At 37.6% G+C, this 19,647-nt stretch overlaps 1 protein-coding gene across 2 annotated transcripts in view; it reads right to left on the bottom strand.

Moving 5' to 3' along the window:
- The window catches only part of thsd7ba (thrombospondin, type I, domain containing 7Ba), a 162,728-nt gene that overhangs the window by 33,486 nt on the left and 109,595 nt on the right, over positions 1-19,647 (bottom strand). For both annotated transcript variants that reach the window (XR_008829110.1, XM_056390251.1), the window contains exons 14-16: positions 11,849-12,040; positions 3,087-3,353; positions 1,580-1,758 (exon numbers count right to left, since the gene is read on the bottom strand). Coding sequence is in view for 1 of the 2 variants with exons in the window: in XM_056390251.1 (XP_056246226.1) it covers positions 1,580-1,758; positions 3,087-3,353; positions 11,849-12,040 (638 nt within the window). In the remaining variant the exon portion in view is untranslated. The remainder of the gene's footprint in view (positions 1-1,579; positions 1,759-3,086; positions 3,354-11,848; positions 12,041-19,647) is intronic.

The following is a 19,647-nucleotide window of genomic DNA, read 5'->3' as shown; positions in this document are numbered from 1 at the left end:
TTCCGGCCGCGACTCAAGGGGAAACATCTGCTGTTGGGAGCAGGGCCAGACTTTGGCTAGAGAGTGGTTCGCATTGGGTGATAAGAGCAAGTGTTGGCTAAGAGAGGAGGGCTCCCCATTAAGAATGAAAATATTCTTTGTCATGCTGCACCCTAACAGACACTTAATGAAGTACCAAGGACCAAATGTAAATCAGAGAGCTGAACGGGGAAGTACACAAGCTTAAGGAAAAAGGCAGCTTTTTTTTTTTGACCATGTGGAGAAGTCAGCTGTGACCATCCAGGATTTTATTAGTTTAACAGCAGGGAGAGGTAACCTCATACCTCTACAATATGCCTGCTGAACTAGAGTAGAGGTTATAGTATCTTTCCACCCACACCTTGGACAGATGTACTTGACTTTAAATGGCCAATTTGTTAATGTTAATGCTGAGCCCTAGTCCACCCTCAGGATAAATCCGCGAGGGCATTGGCTAAAGCGAGCTCCAGTTTCAGTGGTGAGGGTTATTACAGGGCATTTCAACTGGGGCGATACAGACCTTGTTAGTGGGCACTTAACCATCTGTACACAGATCTCCACTAGAGCACGCTGGAATATTTCTCACACAACCGTGCTTCATCGCAGTACTGACCTCTACAAACTAAAGAGAGTTTCACGCCCATTCAAGCATACAGGTAGCATTCATAAAAGACTTCCCCTCTTTAAACGATGACCCCATGAGAGATACACCGTCCCAAAATATTCAGAGCTACAGATCCTACCTGACTATGGAATATCAAAAGCTCCCATCTGCCCACTTCTCCCTCTCTACCGCTCTTCTTTTTGTTACTAAACATTGCCCTGTTTTTTTATGTCAAGGAAAGGGCATGTCTTGCCAGGTAAATTATTTGGTCTGACGGCAGACACCAGAAAATGAACAGGTCACCGAGGAGTCCCACAGGCTGATGGGTAATAAACCTTGTCATTGAAATGCGAGCAGAATGCAACAGGCCCGCCGTGTATTCATGTGACAGCACTGGAGTGCAACACAGCCAGGGCATGAAGAAAATATATTCCAAAAGCATTCTAGAGATGTGTAAAAAATTAAGATGCAAACCACCATATTAATGTTCCTACTAAGAAAATGCTGTACGTCTGTGTAAACATGGAGCAGTGTGGACACTGTTAGCATTTAGTGAACTAATTTCTCTACATTTAGCAATGGCCTTCCTAACACATGTAGACTGTAGTGAAAATATCGATTGCCCTCATCTGCATTCTCTTGTATGTCTCCCTGGAAACAATCAAGTCCGTGAAGAAGTGACTTGAGAACAATGTAGATGGATAATGAGGTCAACTGTGTTTGCTCGTTTTTGCTGCATCTCAGTATGAAAATTTAAATGCATTATTCTAATGTCCATAAACTGCAGATGAGCAAGTGTTGTCCCTAAAGAATACCCGAAAGAGGTCATTTCCACTCCAATGGCAGACTAGTAACAAAAGCATCGACATAATGTAAAAACAGTTACCTTCCACAATTTGCTTCCCTCTTGTGCTGTACAGGATGTCATGTATACAAAACAACTGGTGCAAGCCTTACCTGGTTTTTCAAATCCAGCTTGGGGCATGGGCGTCCACCATTGAAAGCTTTCTCCCTGAGCCACTTGGACCTGATCTTCAACCCGCTGCCACAGGATGCACTGCAGGCTGACCAGGCTGACCAGTCGCTGAGCTTACAGTCTAGGGGACAAGGAATGTGGCAAACCTCCACCATGTAGCCTGAAATTGAACATTGGCAGACAAGAGGGGGGAGGCCTGATTTAGACTTGGTCAGCAGCTGCACTGAGGATCACATTAATAATGTCAGACAGACATGCCACTGGCCTGCACTCCACCAGACCTTGGTCTTGCTCACCGTGACACAGAGTGCTAATTATCTGACTAATGAGTGTCTCATTCCTACACTGTGCCAACATGGCTTAGTGGAACTGCTCTAGGATTTTCACACTGTATAATCTTTTTTGTTCTCTACTTTTGTTTGTTTGCTGTCTTAAACAACTTTATTTTTTACATTGAATCATTATTCTCTCGACTTTCTTTCACACTAAAATGAAATATGCAGATAAATGGGACAATGATGTAGCAACTAAAGCTTTAAAATAACCACCACTTTCAAGCTGACATTGACATTATTCTGACATACTGGCAAGTAGTGGATATATTGTTTTAATCTGACCCATCAGCAAAGAACTACATAGTTTGCCTCCAGCAAGAAATCCAAGACTGATTCAAGAATTGCTGTTAAACTGCAAATACATTAACTTCCGACAGAGCTAGCTGGCTATCAAGCCATATCCACGAAAAACAGTGGCAGGTGTGGATAGGATCAAAGTAGCTGCACAGGTTGTTGTAATTCAATTCATGCTCTTGAATCAACTATTTTTTTCTTTTTTTAAATCAAATGTAAAACCCTTAACAGCTCCTAGCAACTACTGAAAATTACACCAGGGAGAGAGATAGGCTGTCAGTCAATCCTGTAGAGTTAGGGCAAAACAAAATCAAATTACCCATTTCCAGCAAGAAATCGTCTAACATGAACACAATGTCAGGTTCAATGAATGAAGTGAAGCAAAATACAAACTTGTCTGATCATTAGGTTAAACATTATATAGATTAAATTACAACGTTAATAATTCATTATTTGATATTTTAATGGACAATAAAAAGAGAAATTATAAAAAACTAATGAAATATTAATCTGTCATTAATAATTCAAATTAGAAAGTAGGTAATCTAATAATAATAATAATGAATTCATAAATAAATAATGAAATTTAAGAATCTATTTGAACATTCAGTTTAAAAAGAGAAATAACTGGATTCACAAATTGAATTAAGAATACAGATTTTAATAAGGCATTTAAATGGGCAATTTGAAATGCAAAAATTACTTTGTAATTTAGTCTATTTATTTATAGTAATTTGCAAACAAATTTATGACACTTGTGGTCCTATGTAAATCATATGTTGTAGGATTCTTAAGAGCCAATATGTTATGCTTATGCTCAAAATTCAAAATTCATGCAACATATTTCTGTTAGTCCTACCTGAGTCTGTACAGAGCGCAGGGTCGACCAGGTGTCCCTGCTGGTCGATGCAGGCCACAGCTCTGTAGCGCAGACCTTTGCCACACTCCTTTACCTCCTGGTGGCTCATCCAGCCCTGCAGGGACCCTGACACTGAAGGATCAGGCAGAATGCACACAGACCAGTTCCCATAGGGCTGCGACAAAAACTCATCACAGGGACAAGACTCTGTCTCCTCCAGTGGGTACAACTCCTCATTTAGGCAAAGCTCCTTTTTTTTGCTGCGACCTGCGACAGAAGATGGACAGAACAATGCAGACTATTATGCATGAAGGGGACTAAAAACCTTTTCCCATGGTTCTGAATGCAGAAATAGGTTTATTGTTTGATATAAACATCAGCTGATAGAAAGCCAAAAAACACTTTGAAGAGAAGGAACTCTAATTAAATATAAATACAAGTAAAAATTACACTGACTTATTTTGGTTATTTATTTATGATCATTCATAATGCATTCGAACTCTTACAATGTCAGCAGGTGAGCAAATGAGTGTAAGTTGTTAATTTGTATCATTGCAACTGTGAATGACAGAAGCCACATTTAGGCATCGACAGTCATGTTATATTTATCTTTAACACTGTTTTCGCCATAAGTGGAATACACACTTGCATATCTTCCTAGACTCCATCATCTTCCTATTGGTGACCTTTCACTCATGCTAGCTAAAATTATATCCAACATCTCAACTCTAACCACAGGCTGGATTTCCCCTAGGGGATTAATGAAGTATCTACCTATCTATCTATCTATCTATCTATCTATCTATCTATCTATCTATCTATCTATCTATCTATCTATCTATCTATCTATCTATCTATCTATCTATCTATCTATCTATCTATCTATGTCTGTCTGTCTGTCCATCCGTCCGTCAAGGTGTTCTTGCACGCTATTTAAACAAATATGTAAATACTGCATAGCACATATGTGACACTTTAAGTTAAAAAAACCACACAAATTAAACATTGTCATACACATATAAACAAAAGACTTTCTCCAATACAAAAACTAAATGTTAATACCAGTGAATACTGCATTTTCTACAACTTCAATATGTTTTCTTATAGTTTGATTTTCTCCAGAGAAAACTACTGCAAACTAATAACTACCTTGTGTGAAGCATACTCCAAAGGCACTCTGAACAACTCCAGGGAATGATTAGTGCTATTTGCAAGCATATTAAACTTAAATTTTTGTCTTTATTTTGAAGCCCCTTAGGTGAATGACGCACATAACACAACATTAAGTCTGTGTTATGTTAATACAACTATAAGCTCTGAAAGGTTAAAACTGAGTATTTGTTTTTCTCTATGATATAGAAACAACACATTCTGTATGTGTGTTGTTTCTATGTAATGGAATACATTTTTATATTTGTTATCGTTATGTCATTTGTATGCACATGTACCATATTTGGGCATAGCACGTATAAACATTGTGTGTTACCATAAAGACCAGAGAGAGTAAAATCTGCTGCAGCTGCATCCACCGAGGAGGAAGCAAAGACAGACAAATTCTTTCTCTTACAAATTTCTACTGATAAACATTTATTCCCTGTCTTTCTACCACGACCAGCACACAGTGGTTGTAGTTAATCAGTGATCAACAGTTCACAGGCAGGATGTGATTCAAGGGACAATAATGGAGAGATGGCCAGATAATGGAAAGCTGGGCACAATGTTATATTTTTAGTAACTGATGTTCAGCACAGGAGTTATTTTGGGTTTAAGAGATGTAATTCTCTTTTTGCTATATCCACTTTCCCTCAGTCTACCTCGTCTTGTTTTATGCCACTTAATAATTACATATTTCCTACAATGCCTTCTGGCAACCCCTAGTCACTGTACTACAACAACAGACAGAGGTATTCTCCCTTATAACCCACAAAACACATGTCTTGTGGGTTGCCATGTCATCTACTGAGACTTCCTCCGATAGAGAAAATGCTTCTGAGAAATCAAACATGATTTTAGCTGCACCAGGAACATGTCAACATTTATCAATGAATATTAGAAAGTGGCTGGAGAGACGCACCATGGATTGGCAATTTTTCCCCCTTTAAAAATCTAATTTAATCTCTGAAACATCAACTCCAACAACTTTGTCTAATGAGGGTGAAAATATGTTGTTTTTTTTTTTATTTCAAGCCTAAGACCTCTATTAGGACCTCCATTATGACTATTAGAGCTCGACTCTCAATAAAGTACACCCCAGGCTTCAAATAATTAGTCCTGTCCATTATATCTGTTAAGTATGAATATATTAGCATGAGAAGGAACGTATCATAGTAGCTGAAAGGCATGTGTTCCTCTCAGATACTGTCAGTTTTAATATCTGGACAAGTAACAGATACAACCTGTCAAGCTGCATCTGTTCAAAAGTCTTTCTCATGATTGACCGTCCGCTTCACATCATGAGATTTGAGATAAGACATATGTTGTTCTGTCCTCAACAGCTATAAATATCCTGCTGTCATCGACACATTAGTGTTTCTATAGTACATTTCATTAAATGAAAAGTCCCTCTCAACATCTCTTCATGTACATGTCAAGGCAAATCAAATAATGGATTTGATAAGAGCACTAGATCCGATGCAGGATTTGCATTCAATTCATAGCATGTAATTCAGAGAGTCAGGCCGGGTAATGCAAATGACTGGACTGGAGTTTGGAAGATGACAACATCTGACATATCTTTACATTTCATTATTCTGTAATGCACAATTATTATTTTTCAGTTTTCCCCCAAAACTGTTGTCTTGATAGGATGGAAATGTAACTGTACGCACACCTTGAATCTCTGACCAATGAAATTCTTTTTAAGTCTCTCTTGGGGTTTAAGATTTTTAAATGAAGAGTTACACAATGAATGTGAAATTCATTCTGTTGCTCTGCATCTTTTGGCTGAGCAATAACACCTTCGTGCAACTTGTGTTTTCATCAAAATTAACTTGAATGTAATAAGTTACATTACTTCGATGGGGTAATTAAAACACCTACATCACCTATTACATTTTTAACAGGGTAATTAGTCATTTGTAACCTATTACATTTTAGTGTTGGTAAGTAACCTCCCCAACATTGCTTATGACTAGATATGTACCTGCAAAACAAACATTACATTCCCATCAGCCTCAGCTGTACGTGTACAATGGTAAAGCCAACACTTGCTTAAGTAGTATAGTACAGCCCCACACTTGCATGGCTGTAGACTCACTGATCTTGTGAATATATTACATTTAAGGCTCAAGTCAGCAAACTGACCCAGTAAAGTTGATCTAAAATTTGCTAACATCAGCTAACATTAACCACAATAAGTTACTAGTCAAAGTAAAGCTGCAGCTGAACTTCTCAGTTTGTTAAATTAAGCAAGGGTTGTATTGCATATTAAACTCTTCATTCCTAAGAGGAAGGATGTGCTTTTTGTTCTGCGCTTTTTTCTTCTTCTTGTGCATTAAATGGAAACAAATAAGACGTATCTTATTCAAGGAACAGCAGGTTTTATATTGATTTTATGTTCATACAGTATTGCTTTTGAGATGGTTATTTTCTTGTTGTTTGGTCAAAATAAATCATGCTGGTCCAAAGAGAATGGAGCCAATCAACACTTTGCAGAAAACGTGTAAGTGCGGCTTTAATGGACTGCAGGCCACAGAGAATAAGAAAATTACTATGTAATTGTCATAATTAGAGTAAACACCTTGTTTCTGTACTGTAAAATGTAAGTGCTACCAGAATTCCTTGACCTGAGCCAGATGGAGACACACACACACACACACACACACACACACACACACACACACACACACACACACACACACACACACACACACACACACACACACACACACAGCTAATCCTGCTATGTACTTGTGCAGTCCTATTTGTTTCATGGATCCCGGGTGCCCTCGGCCTCCTGTGTGCCAAGTGAGAAGCCCATCTGTTTCCGAAGTGGGTCTGATTGCAAACATTCCTCACAGAGTGTGAACTCACTGCTGTTGCACTGCAATTCACCGACAATCTGTTCAATCTACACCACTGCTGGTGGTTGATTGAGGAGTGCGAGTGCAACATCAGTTTGCTTTGACAACTACATCACGGGCAACAGCAGCACATAGGCCTACAGACACCACTGCAATATCAGACTTGTTTTAACAGTATGTATTTTAATTGAGCACAATTTTCAAAATGATCTCCGTATAATATTTGTTGTGCTGATGATCCATTAGCAGCATAACACTGTGCTGTTGTCTTTATCTATGCAACACTGTCAAACATGCTGAAAAGCATTTGCAAATGTGGCTGTGACCGAGTGACGGAGCTTTAGCTTCCTTGTGGAATAGCAAGGCCACGGATGAATTACCTTGACAAAGAGGTCAATAGATAGAAAATAGATAATTGATCTCCCCTTCAGCAAAATGTCAACATGGACCATTCCTCCACTTGACTGGATGACTGACCACACCCTGGCCTCATCCCAATTTTCAAAATGATAAAAAAAAAACAAAAAAAAAAACACAATGGATATTCTACAAACACTGTTGATGCTGAATCATGTTTCATTTTTCATCTGAAGTGCTTCACGCAATATATCTTATAATTTAGCAAATAACAAAACCTACAGCTCACAATACATACAAGTCAGTAGGCCCAGAACAATTGACAGTCGTGTCATAAAAGAACAAGTCTCTCTATTCTATTGCACTCCACCTCTGCTGTAATATAATACCTGACAATGAATCCATGTGCTGTGAGATAGGTGTATAATAAATCATAATACACCTCCTCTCCCTACACTCTGCCTAGTGCTTATATTCTATGTTCAGTCAGTATAACTTTTTTCCCCACCTTTTGTAAAAGTCTGAGTGGATTTCTCTGGAGTTTATTTCAATCAGTCAGCCAATCTTCAGTTAAATAGCATATATAATAAAATGGAATAAAAACATAAATAAATGAAATTAGCTTCATAATTTCATAAGACAATTTAAGTGCAGACACAAAATTGAATCTTGAAATTATAAAAACAACCACAAAGTGGAGAAAACATAGGAGCAAAGAGAATACCATAAAATAAAATAAAATCAATTCAGCTCAAGACAGCAAACTGACCCAAAGAACTATAGTATTTGTATGAAATGCCGGGCTACAATGACACACATGAGGTACTTAAAGGCTTACTCTGACAAAGAAGAGAATCTGAGCAATTTTGAATGGCTCAGTAACAAAGCCGGATAGTGTAGCTAAACCATTTATCTGCAGTTAAGCTCTTACGGATACACACAAACTCTGCTCTCTGATCTGTGGTAGAAATAATTCACAGAACTTAATGTTTGAATACCCATACAACGCTCAACATGCGGCTTGAGAAAGAAATTAGCTACGACTCAATACTTGACAATATAGAAAAGGGAAAAGCATTCATCCTTTCTGAACATTTTTACCATCCAAGTCATGTCGTCCTTTCTTCTGACAGGAGACAGATTCAGATTATAGCTGCATCTGCTTAAATGTGCATCATTTAAACATCAATACATCATCGCATTATTAGTGTTAAGACATCAATATAATTACAAACAACAGCTGAAAATGAAATCTTCATTTGTGTTTTGCTGATACTAGAAAGAGGCTTTCAATCTACTCTACCATAATGTTATTAATTTGTTTGATGTATTAATCAACATATAAATCAGTTAAAGATTGCAAATGATGTTTAAAAATGTTACTTGCAGAACTTTTAAAGATGCAAGTCATCTTCCAAGGATCATTTTCATCTATTACAGGCAGTGATTGCCACCGTGGCACATCCAGCATACATTTCACTAACTTTTGGGTAGTTACAAGTATTAGGGGTTTAGAGGATGTTGCTATCGCAGCGTACATTCAAAATTCCATGTTGGGATAGCAATATGTTCCTATGACAACTCTATTACAGGGCTATTACCAATCAATTTCCTAGGCTGCATGTACTTTGCAGGGTGGAGATGGGGGTCGAACATATCCGTATGAGAACGACTGATAATCTGCTTTTTATTTGTGTCTAGGTTACAGTCAGTGTCTGACATAAAGTGTGTACATTTTGGTGAAGGAAAATAGTAGTGAATAAAGGAAAGAAACAGAACAGGCTGGTTGTGGGTTGTGTGGGGCCCTACAATATCATCAGAATCACCAGTCCACCTAATCTACATGTCTTTATACTGTGGAAAGGAATCGCAGCACCTGGAGGAAACCAGCATGGGATGAACATGTAAATTCCTCAGAGGAAGGCAGCAGCCTGTGCTTTAAAGTGACAATGCTAACTACTGAGCCACCCATGCTGCCCTAAAGGATTGTCACATGTATACTGGAGCTCATACCTCGACAGCAGCAGGAAAACCAGTCAAACAAACAGAACAGTCAAACTCTGCGCCCATCTTTCTATGGTTGTGAGGACATTTTGGCTGGTCTTCACAATTTCAAAAGGCAATTTGAGGGTTAAACCTTGGTTTAAGGTTTGGGGTTGGGTATTTATTTGTTGTGGTTAAGGTTAGGGTAAGGGACTGGGGAATGCATATGTCAATCAGTGTCTTCAAAGCTAACGTAAGACAAAAATGTGTGTGTGTGTGTGTGTGTGTGTGTGTGTGTGTGTGTGTTGGTGTGTAGAACAGGGGACAGAGTGCTGAGGTATGGCTCACTGGCTCAGTTTCTCTGCCGACGCCCCCAATTTGTAGACACACCATTGTTATGGGTAATATGGGAATGATACGAAGGGGTCTGTTAAATTATGACACCAGAAAGAAATATACACATACAGTAGTCAGGGAACACCTGTCATGATGTACAAACTAGACAATTGTATTCCTTGTGTTTTGTACTTTATTTTTCTGTGAATTAGTGACAGAGCTGTTGTGTTTATAACATTCACAGTATTTGCCACTGTTCTTTATAGCGTAGCTGTAACAGCCTTTACTTATGCCATACCACTGACATATGCTGACTTTAGTCTATGGAAATGGAGATTTTCTTTCTATTTCTCCACTTCTAGGAAAATCTAAGATACATCCTCTACTGCTGAAAAGCATTCTGTTGAACAGCCTTTTGGGCCTTTAAAATTCAGTTTAGACACAGAATATACTGTAATATAGCTCAAGGAGGCTTTTCAGTAAAGCTGTATTATCTAAACAGAGGCCTTGGTAAGCTGCCAACTTCTTCAACCACACGCAAAAGCTTAAAACCCACAGTGGGTTCGTTACCTGACAGATAAATTTAAGCAAGTGTAAAAGTGGGCATAAAAGAGTTGAAATAGTGACTTATTATGACCATTACAACCCACTGAACATGAGCACACACACTCTTCTCAAAGCAACACACCACTGAGCTGAGGCTGATTTCATGTGTTGGATTCTAAGAGCATTACAGACAGAGACAGGGTATGTTTACTACAGCCCCTCTGGCATCGGATCAAATATTCATGAAGACAAATAGTATCCAGCCTGGTCTGCAACCACAGCATGTAATTCAGATTTTACCATCTGCACTGAAATAACAGATTACAAACAGTGAGAGACCTAATTCATACCTGACATAACACTACAGCGACAGTAGAAAGTTACAGTAACAGAGCTACAACAAGAGAACTGGTTATATGTTAAAGCACAGAGACTTATTAGCACATGAAGAAAATTCTGTAATTATATCAACCCTGAAGATCAAGGAATGTTCTTGAGTTACTTTTTTGAATGAATGTACAAGGCTACTGCTTCATATTTCCAACTGTTTTCTATACTACAAGGTTATATCTTTTCTGGTTCGTGCTTTGCTGTGGCCTTCTAAGTTAATTTAAATTTTATATTTAATCTCTTTCATTTGATAATTATTCTCTTCTTACTCTAATTTTTGCCTAATTTTCTATTGAATTTGCTTGAGAAATGAAAGGGTAACTGTTCTAAAACTAGAGTTATCCAATCAGATTTTTTGTTTTTCTTGTTGCCTTGTCAGAGAAAGGTTAGCTGGCTCACTCATTGGTTAGCACTTCATAAACAGGACAGAAGGCATTGTTTGTTTAGAACGTGGTAGGTGAATTGACCAATGGTATTTGATTTATAGTGGGTGGGACCAAAAGTTATTACCCTAGGCCTTTCCAAAGACTCGAGGCCAGAGCTATCTCACGGGGTTCACCTTGTTCTGTCCAGGGGTTTAAGATAGCAGATCAGTGACAGCAGTCACAGCACAGATGGCAAAGTGATAGGACAGTATTCACAACTTGGTCTACTTTTATGAAAAACCCTTTTGATTCTTTTGATCGGTCAACCTTTACGGATTAGGAATATAAATAATTCAGGAACAGACACACAATCAGACTTTAAAGGTAGGGAGTCACCACTTTTTCTCTGTCTTGCTGGTTTACAATGCTGGTAAATCTGAATGAATTATACTTTTATACTCATGATTTCTTTAAAATAATCTGAACAGTTGAAGTGTGGAGAATCTATTGCAGGTAACAGGTCAACTAAAGGCCTAGCTCTAACATTCACAGTTCAGCACTGGTGCTTTGACAGTAGCTTGATGTAGATTTATATCTATGTAACCAGCAATTAATGTAAGTGTTTTTACTAGTCGTAAACATACCACATTTGTGTTGAGTGAGCTTCTCCATTAATCGTAAGAATGCTTGACCCTAGAGAGCAATCCAAAGACTAAACTGTTGTCTTGAGTGATATTTGTGCAAATAAAAGTAGAGCCTTTACCTGTGAGTGAGCGCTTGCGACTTCTAGAAGTGCCACATCCAGTGCATTCAGAGAACTTGGACCATGCAGTCAGAGTGCAATCATCCTTGCAAACCACTCGGCACTCTCTGATCTGAGGGGGCGTGGGGCCAGCCCATCGCAGGCACTCCGTCATATTGGTTGACTCACCGCTCTCACCAACACAACTGACTCCTGCAAACACAGGGGGAGGTAAGAATGTCACTTAATGTCACACAGACAATGCACAACTACCCACCTCAACAAGTTAACATTGAGTTAGTTCTTGTGTTTTAAAACTTCCTAGAGACATTTTTAAAGTCATTTGTGTTACAATATTTCTGATATAATCACAAGGTCAGAGTCATATTCAGGTTTATGTTCAGTTGAATGGGTTCAGACAGGTTTCTACAGTCCAGTCATAGCATAAGTTATAAAGAATATCCCTGTGCAGCTTTCATGTTAAGATCTATTGAAATGCTAATTTAACCTTCAAGCACAACACCTTTATCAGACTTCTTCAGATAACTATGATTCATTGAATAAAACAAGATACTCATAATAACAGATCAACATGAAAGCTAAACACTTTTGAAAGAATGATGTATACACAATCTAATCAAAGTATTGGTATCTGATTAAAGAGGAATAAAGACATCACAACACAGTGCTGTAACTACAATATGTGATTATGTGTGCTAAGAATAATTATTTAGAACACACAGCAAGACCAGATGGGCTACCTGGTCTGATGTAGGACTCAATTAACTGAAAGCAGACTTTCAGTCCAGTGTGGCTGCTTTGATAACTTTGGAAAATATCCCTGAGGAAGTTCCTTTTTTTTCATATCTCTGACAGCAAAATGTAAACTTTGACAGAAGTGAGGCCACTCTTTCCCAAAAAAGAAAAAAAGTGAACATGTACTGCAACATGATACAGGACACAGAGGCCAGGGCTAATCTGTATCAAGAAAATCCATTGCTTTGCATTTTGTCAAAACCAAATATCCATTCAGAGTTGTAAATTTAAATCCTCTGTGTACCCAACTTGCACAGTGAGGCTTATAGTGTGTTCATCAGACCAAAAAGCATTTGTAAAGTGCTGGGACACAGTGCAAATGCATTATTAGTTTTTGTTCAAAATAACATCTGACTGAAACAAATAGGACGTTATGCTTGATAAACAGTTGAATTGGTTATTACATTACAAAACAGTGAGTTCATGTGTTGCTCAACTATCAGCCACTCAGCTGCACAAATAACGAAAGTTAGTTCACACAAATGTCTTAAGAAAATACATATCTTAAAGCACATTATACCAGTGCCACAGGAACCTTCATTAGTATGTAAATATATGCAGTAAGGTGCTTCAAAATCTAATCATTTACTCTACAGAGGGAACCTGTGGTGGAAGAAGGAAATTTCCATTGTTACTGTTCTCCAGATAGACCTCTCACAAAAACGCACGACTTACATATTTCTCATATTTCATGTATCATAGTAACAACTCAAAAAGCAAAAAAAAAATCATTCAAGATCATTTTTGCAGGATTTCAAAAGTGACAGTAATGCTGTGAATCTAGTAGCACACAATTATCAGCAGGCCAGCATGGTGGGAAAGGAATGATTTCCATATTTTCCAACACTTGATATTTCAGTGTGCATATCAAGTATGCAGCACTAAGAAAGGCAGAAACATAAATGAGGATCCACAAAAATAGTTATAAATGCACACATAGTTAATTAAAGAAATCAAATAAAAAAGAAAAACAGGAACAAACAAGCAAGTGTGAGGACACTCTGTCCCTGCAGAGTCTGCTGGCTGAGGAGAGGGGTCTTTAGTAGCTTTGTCAGGTGCCACTGATCAGACAGGGGCAGCAGAGTGGCCTGTAGCTTAAACACAGAAGGTATAAAAACAGACAGACACACAAACACACTATACAGGACATAATGTTTAAATGCATTGTTCTCTCATGCACGTACATGCTGGGATCTAAATAAAGCAACGTTACCAGTAAAGGAAACTTCACCTCCTCTCAATGCCTCAACATCTTTGAGGATTCACTGATCTACAAACATGCCTTTAATCCATTTTATTGATTTCAATTTGACTTTTAAATTCTGCCCTCTGACAAAAACTGCTGGGTTTCTACATGCTGAGAATGTGTGGGATGGTCATTTACATACATGGCCTCTACAAAGGGAGATGGTAGCTTTTATTAATGTGCCTTTATGTAACATTCACAATCAGAGCAATCGTGAATTACAGCAAAAAATAAAAAAAACAACAGAACTGCAACTCATTTTGCAATGTATGTGTTTAAGTTAAACACTGATAATACAATGAACCTTTAAAGGTGAAGTGTATTTTCCTTTGAACAAACCTGTTTGAGAAACAGCTAATTGTTAACAGCTGCCACATTATTAGTCCAATTAGCACCTCTGTGGGAATAATTATATGTCCCTGTTAGCATTTAGTTCTGTCCATTTACCTTGAATGGTCTTCTCTCTTACCGAAACTACTCCACCAGTGACAACCCCATTCTGTCATTGCCAGTGTCTTTTATTAGCAGAGGCAAGAACAGCAAGTACTGACATACTGATTTTGAACTGGGAGCCATCCATTTTTAACATAATTATCCTACCCTCTGGTTGCCCAAGCCCATTTGTGTGGTCTCTCACATCGTCTCCGCTCACAAATGGTAACAATTTTTATCACAGTATCTTTGTCACTGACAGGGATCATCTTTAATTATACAGTTGCTTAGAAAGGTGAACATCATTGAGGCTGAGCTGAAAGCTACAAGCTTTGAAGAGGCTTGTCACCAAAAAAAAAAAAAAAACCTTGTCTCTAGGTTTTAAAAAATCTTTTCTGGATTAATGTTGTAGACTTTGAGATAAAAGGACATTATTTAAAAATCTAAATCCTTCCTTTCTGTTTTTATCTTCTATCATTACTTTTAATACTAGCTTTTTCATCCAAATAAAACCCCCTCCCATCATATATAATCTTCATGTTAATTCAGTCATATTATTTTCATAATGTTCGTCTATGGGATGCCTCGTGAAGAATAATGTGGACTAGCTTCATCATGGCCATTAAATCATATCAGCATGACGCATTTTCCATTGAATAATTTCTCAAAACAGTTCCAGCCTTACTCAGGGAGGGATTTAACACATCCAGCTGGTTATGAGCCACAAGTTGGCTAAATTGAGACACAGTGTGTTGTAGTTAGTGTGAAATCCATTAGCTCATTGCTATCGCTCCAAGTTATCAGCTACATCTTCACAGGTTTTCCAGAGTTGCTTGTTCTATTTAGTGAAACTGTTCCATTCAGGCAAGGTTAGAATTCATCTTCTCAAATCCTCTCATTCAATTCTTATTCGTGACCCCTGGCATGTCAGGTCAGTGCAGGTACCACAATCCTCACCTCATTCTATACTCGGTCAGACATTAGCATTCATTTAAAATGCAGCCTTGCGTTCAACAGACACAGACTGAAGCCACACACACACTGAGATGGGAAGTAGTATTTGCTCAAGCCAAGGGCATATTGGCTTTGTACACCACAAACCCAATTGGTTGCTTGTTTCTAAACCTTAGCCATGATTCTAACCTACAGGCCTAAGCCTGGGGGATCAGAATGTATCCAGCAATCTGACTACCAGTTTTAACTGGGCTGAAAATCCCTGGTTGCTATTTGAACTATTCTGTAACTGCTATTCGAATGTTTCATCATCACTAGCCATCTAGCAGTTTCTCAGAGTTACACAATATTTCTATTAAAACTTTCATTTTCGATCAAAACTCCTGTAATTCTCCCAAGAGCAGCAACCTTGCAACAAAATGCTGCTGACCCCATGGAAAATAACAGTTTCCACAATGGTTCCTGGTTACCTCTCAGTTAGGGGTAGTTCAGTGAGAATGTCACTGATGATACTAAAAACAAAAGCTAGGTATAATTGTGAAACAATACAGTCTGCCCAAGGTTTAATTAAAATTCACATGTGACAGTTTATGGTTTGATGCCTTTACATCCACAACCTCTTGTAGATACATTTCTGAGGCAAATGTCGGAAACGCTGTTAAGACACAGCATGGATACAAACAATATCAGTGGAAACGTGCAAATGGGGAACAGATGCAGATGTGCATAATGCAGGGAAAAAATGGAGGCGAATTGGAGCTTAAAATGTTAAACAGCTGAGTTTCTGGTAACTTCTAAAAACAGCTTGCCTGAGCTGTTACACAGAGGTGCTGCTTATTACCCCAGCAAGTGTCAGAGCAGTCAGACGGGAAACGCTTCCATTGGCTGTTTGTGGCCACAAGACAGAAAGACATAATTAAACCCCAAAGCGCAGTGATACTCTGCAGGACTATGTCACCATGTTAACACTTAATGCTGGGTGGTGACAGTTTACACAAGATTAATAAGATAAGGGTTTTATCATATTGTATCCTTGTAATGCATTTTTTAACAATTGTTTTGCAGTGTATTATGTATTTATTTCCAAATTTGCTGACAATTACTAAAAGACCGTAAATGTTATAACATATGAAATGATATAATAGATTACTATATGAGAAAATTCATTATTTACACAGTGGTGCATGGTTAGTTAATGATTATTTCATCATTAACTAATGGTTTATTAATGAACTGCAACAGGTTTGTGATAAGTGTTTGTAAAAGACCATCTCTCTTCATTGGCTTGCAGTCTGTTTGCGAGGCAAGCCTCTGCAGCTTACACAGTGATTGCATCTATTACTCAGACGGTTTATTTCAAATTAGCCTCAACTGTTGTTGCACCTAAAATAAGTTTAATCTAAAACTGTGCGGATGCATGCATTGTTTCTGCAGGGGTGTCATTATCCTGAGACTATTTGACTGTGACCTGATGGGAACTGCACAGTACCTCATAGTTTAAATAATACAGCTTATAAGAGTAAAATAGTCTCTGTCTAAAAGCACCATAATCACACATTTTATTAGCCAGTACCTTCAACAACACCCTCTCTAACTGACTCTGTCACTGACTTTTGAAAGTAAGGACTTGGGAGCATTACTGAGCACTATAATAAATTCCTCAAGTATATCTTTAAGCTTTGATTTCAAGCCTACATTTCACTTTCTAGCTGAATTGTGACCATTTTCTCTGTGACATGTTAATAATGGCTCTATATTAAGAAATGTGGATGTAGGACAAAAAGTAGACTTCTAGTAGACTACTTAAATGCAGCACTAAAATGTATACATAACATTTACTCATACCATACCATTAAATCTTATGACAAAATGCTACCGAAAGAAAATGCAGAGAAGCAGGCAACAGCCAGAGTATTTTACACTGGAACACGTCTGACATGATAATGCTGCACATCTTCCTTGTTCATATTCAGTTTCTCAATGAATAGAAATATTTGAAGTAGATACAATGTGACTACAACCACTACAGTGAATACTGATATATGGAAAATAACACAATGTTGAATATTGTGTCGGTGACTGAACTTTATGTGAAGGGAATCTACATTTCAAACAGAAAAAAACAAAACAAATGCAAGTACTATTCTAAAATGAATAATGTCTAATGTGTTATTGTATTATTGTTATTGTTATTGTAGTGTCTAAATGCGTCATGTTGAAAACATCACATAAAATACATTACATGGAAACTGCATATTTACTGTGCAAAAGCAATTAAATGAATATAGTGAAAAGAAACTAAAGTTAACTCTTCGTATAGAATTAGAGGTAATATTATCTAATTCAGGTTGTATAATACTTGAGGGAGTGAGTGTTGGTGGATGACTGCATATAGAGGGCTCTGGCAGGGAAATGCAGCATTGTTAAATGTCCTTGAATAAAATAATTGTCGAGCCTATTCTATAACTTCATTAAGCTTCTGTTTTTTATGCTCCTTATATGGCCTTCTTCCCAATACTGTGGCCTAATTATGCCCCAATTTGACATTTATGTGTCCTTTTCGTTGAATTGGTTCAGTCATCCATTGAGTGAACGTAAACTCTGGATAACGTCTTTGTCATTTAAAATCTATATTTAAATAATATGTTTCTACCAACTGCAAATTCCAAACTCATACTTCAGTTTTTGAAATGTCACAGGTATTTAACTTAGTCATTTTCTAATCATATTCAAATAGGAAGCTGTAAAGGTCAATGAGGCTTGCTCTTAACCTGAGAACACTACAGACACTTTCCCCATCCTCACCAAAAAGTCACAGAAATTCAATTGAGAAATGTCAGTCATAATTACACAGCCAAGTAAAAGTGAGCAACAGTGAGAGCAAGAAAAATGCGAGAAGGTTCTCAAGGCAGAACAGAAAGCCACTGAAAACTTCACACGAATCCCATCAGTGAACTAGATAGAACACCCAGTTTCTGGGATTTATTGGGACATTTACTCTCCTCTAAACGAATCTGAAATGATCCAATTAGCACTCTGGCTTTTTAACGATTTGGGCCAGTGGCAGTACCTTTCCCGACTCCACTCAGAGAAACACAATTCTTCACGACAAACACACAAACACACAACCCATTCACACACGCACGGAGCACGATCGATTAGGGGACGCAATGGAGATCAAGGGACATGATGCAATACTTATGATATGCTGCTAACAGTAATGACTATATCATGATACAGATAACTCTGCAATATGGGACTATACTGCAGACATTCATCAACAACACAACAGAATAATTTATATAACTAAAGACGGGAATATTCCCGTATTGTAAAAAGAATGTTTTTCATTAAGCAGGAATCACACCATGTACAGCTGTGGGGAGTGGCAGCGGTTTCACTCACAGTTTTACAGACAACAGAAATAAAAAAAAAGTGTTTAAAAATGTGCTGCCATTTAATTGTCTAACAGACATAAATTAGCAAAAGGCAGCTAGAAATCAGAGCTGCTCCAGAGTAAAAATGTCAGCAGCAAAGGAAGAATTAACCTCTAACTTAAAATAGCAAATCATCTAAAAACACATATTAAAAACTGTGATATGAGCCAGCATATCATAAATATTCAAAGACATTTTTCAGTGCTGATCAATCACAAACGCGTTTTAAAAGAACAAACTGTGATATCTGTACCAGAATATCAATATTATATCCATATACTGTATATTGCAAATTATTTTTTGTTGTATACAAAGCATTGACTAGTGTCATATACCACATCATTTACAGCCTAATCTGTCCCTATATATAATCTGTCCCTGTCCCTATGTGTATATATATATATTCATATTGCCCGTTGTTACATACGCAATGTAAAAAAAAAAGGAAAATGTAATCTGCAAATAAGATATTAAATTAGACAATATGTTTTAGAAAGACTGCCATGTTACTGCTGCTTTATTTAAAACTCTGTTTACCCGTCAGGAGTAAATTGGACAGCAGATTAATTCTGTGTATGGCGTTGGTCTTTCTTTGTTACATTATTAATGGATTCTGTGAGTGTGAGTATTTTCATTCTTAATTTGTGGTCTATAAATCGCAGAACTCTCAGACTTTATGACCATGGGATCTCAAGCCATGAAGGACATGTTCACTTTTTCATCAAAATACTCCATTGGAAGGGCACTCCAGCCAAACAGGGTTTTTTTTATGGTTTTACGAACTTTATTGTGCAAGTATGTGCATACAAGTGTGTACCATACTGTGTGTGTATTGTGTTTAATATACCTGATTATTTCATTCAACCTGTTGGTAAGATGTGCTTATGGCCAAGACTCGCTGCATCCATTAATAAGAAACCAGTGTTGTGATGAGA

The sequence above is a fragment of the Seriola aureovittata genome, chromosome 11 (genome assembly GCF_021018895.1).
Source record: "Seriola aureovittata isolate HTS-2021-v1 ecotype China chromosome 11, ASM2101889v1, whole genome shotgun sequence".
Classification (NCBI taxonomy): domain Eukaryota; kingdom Metazoa; phylum Chordata; class Actinopteri; order Carangiformes; family Carangidae; genus Seriola; species Seriola aureovittata.
This window is presented reverse-complemented; position numbering and strand designations above follow the sequence as displayed.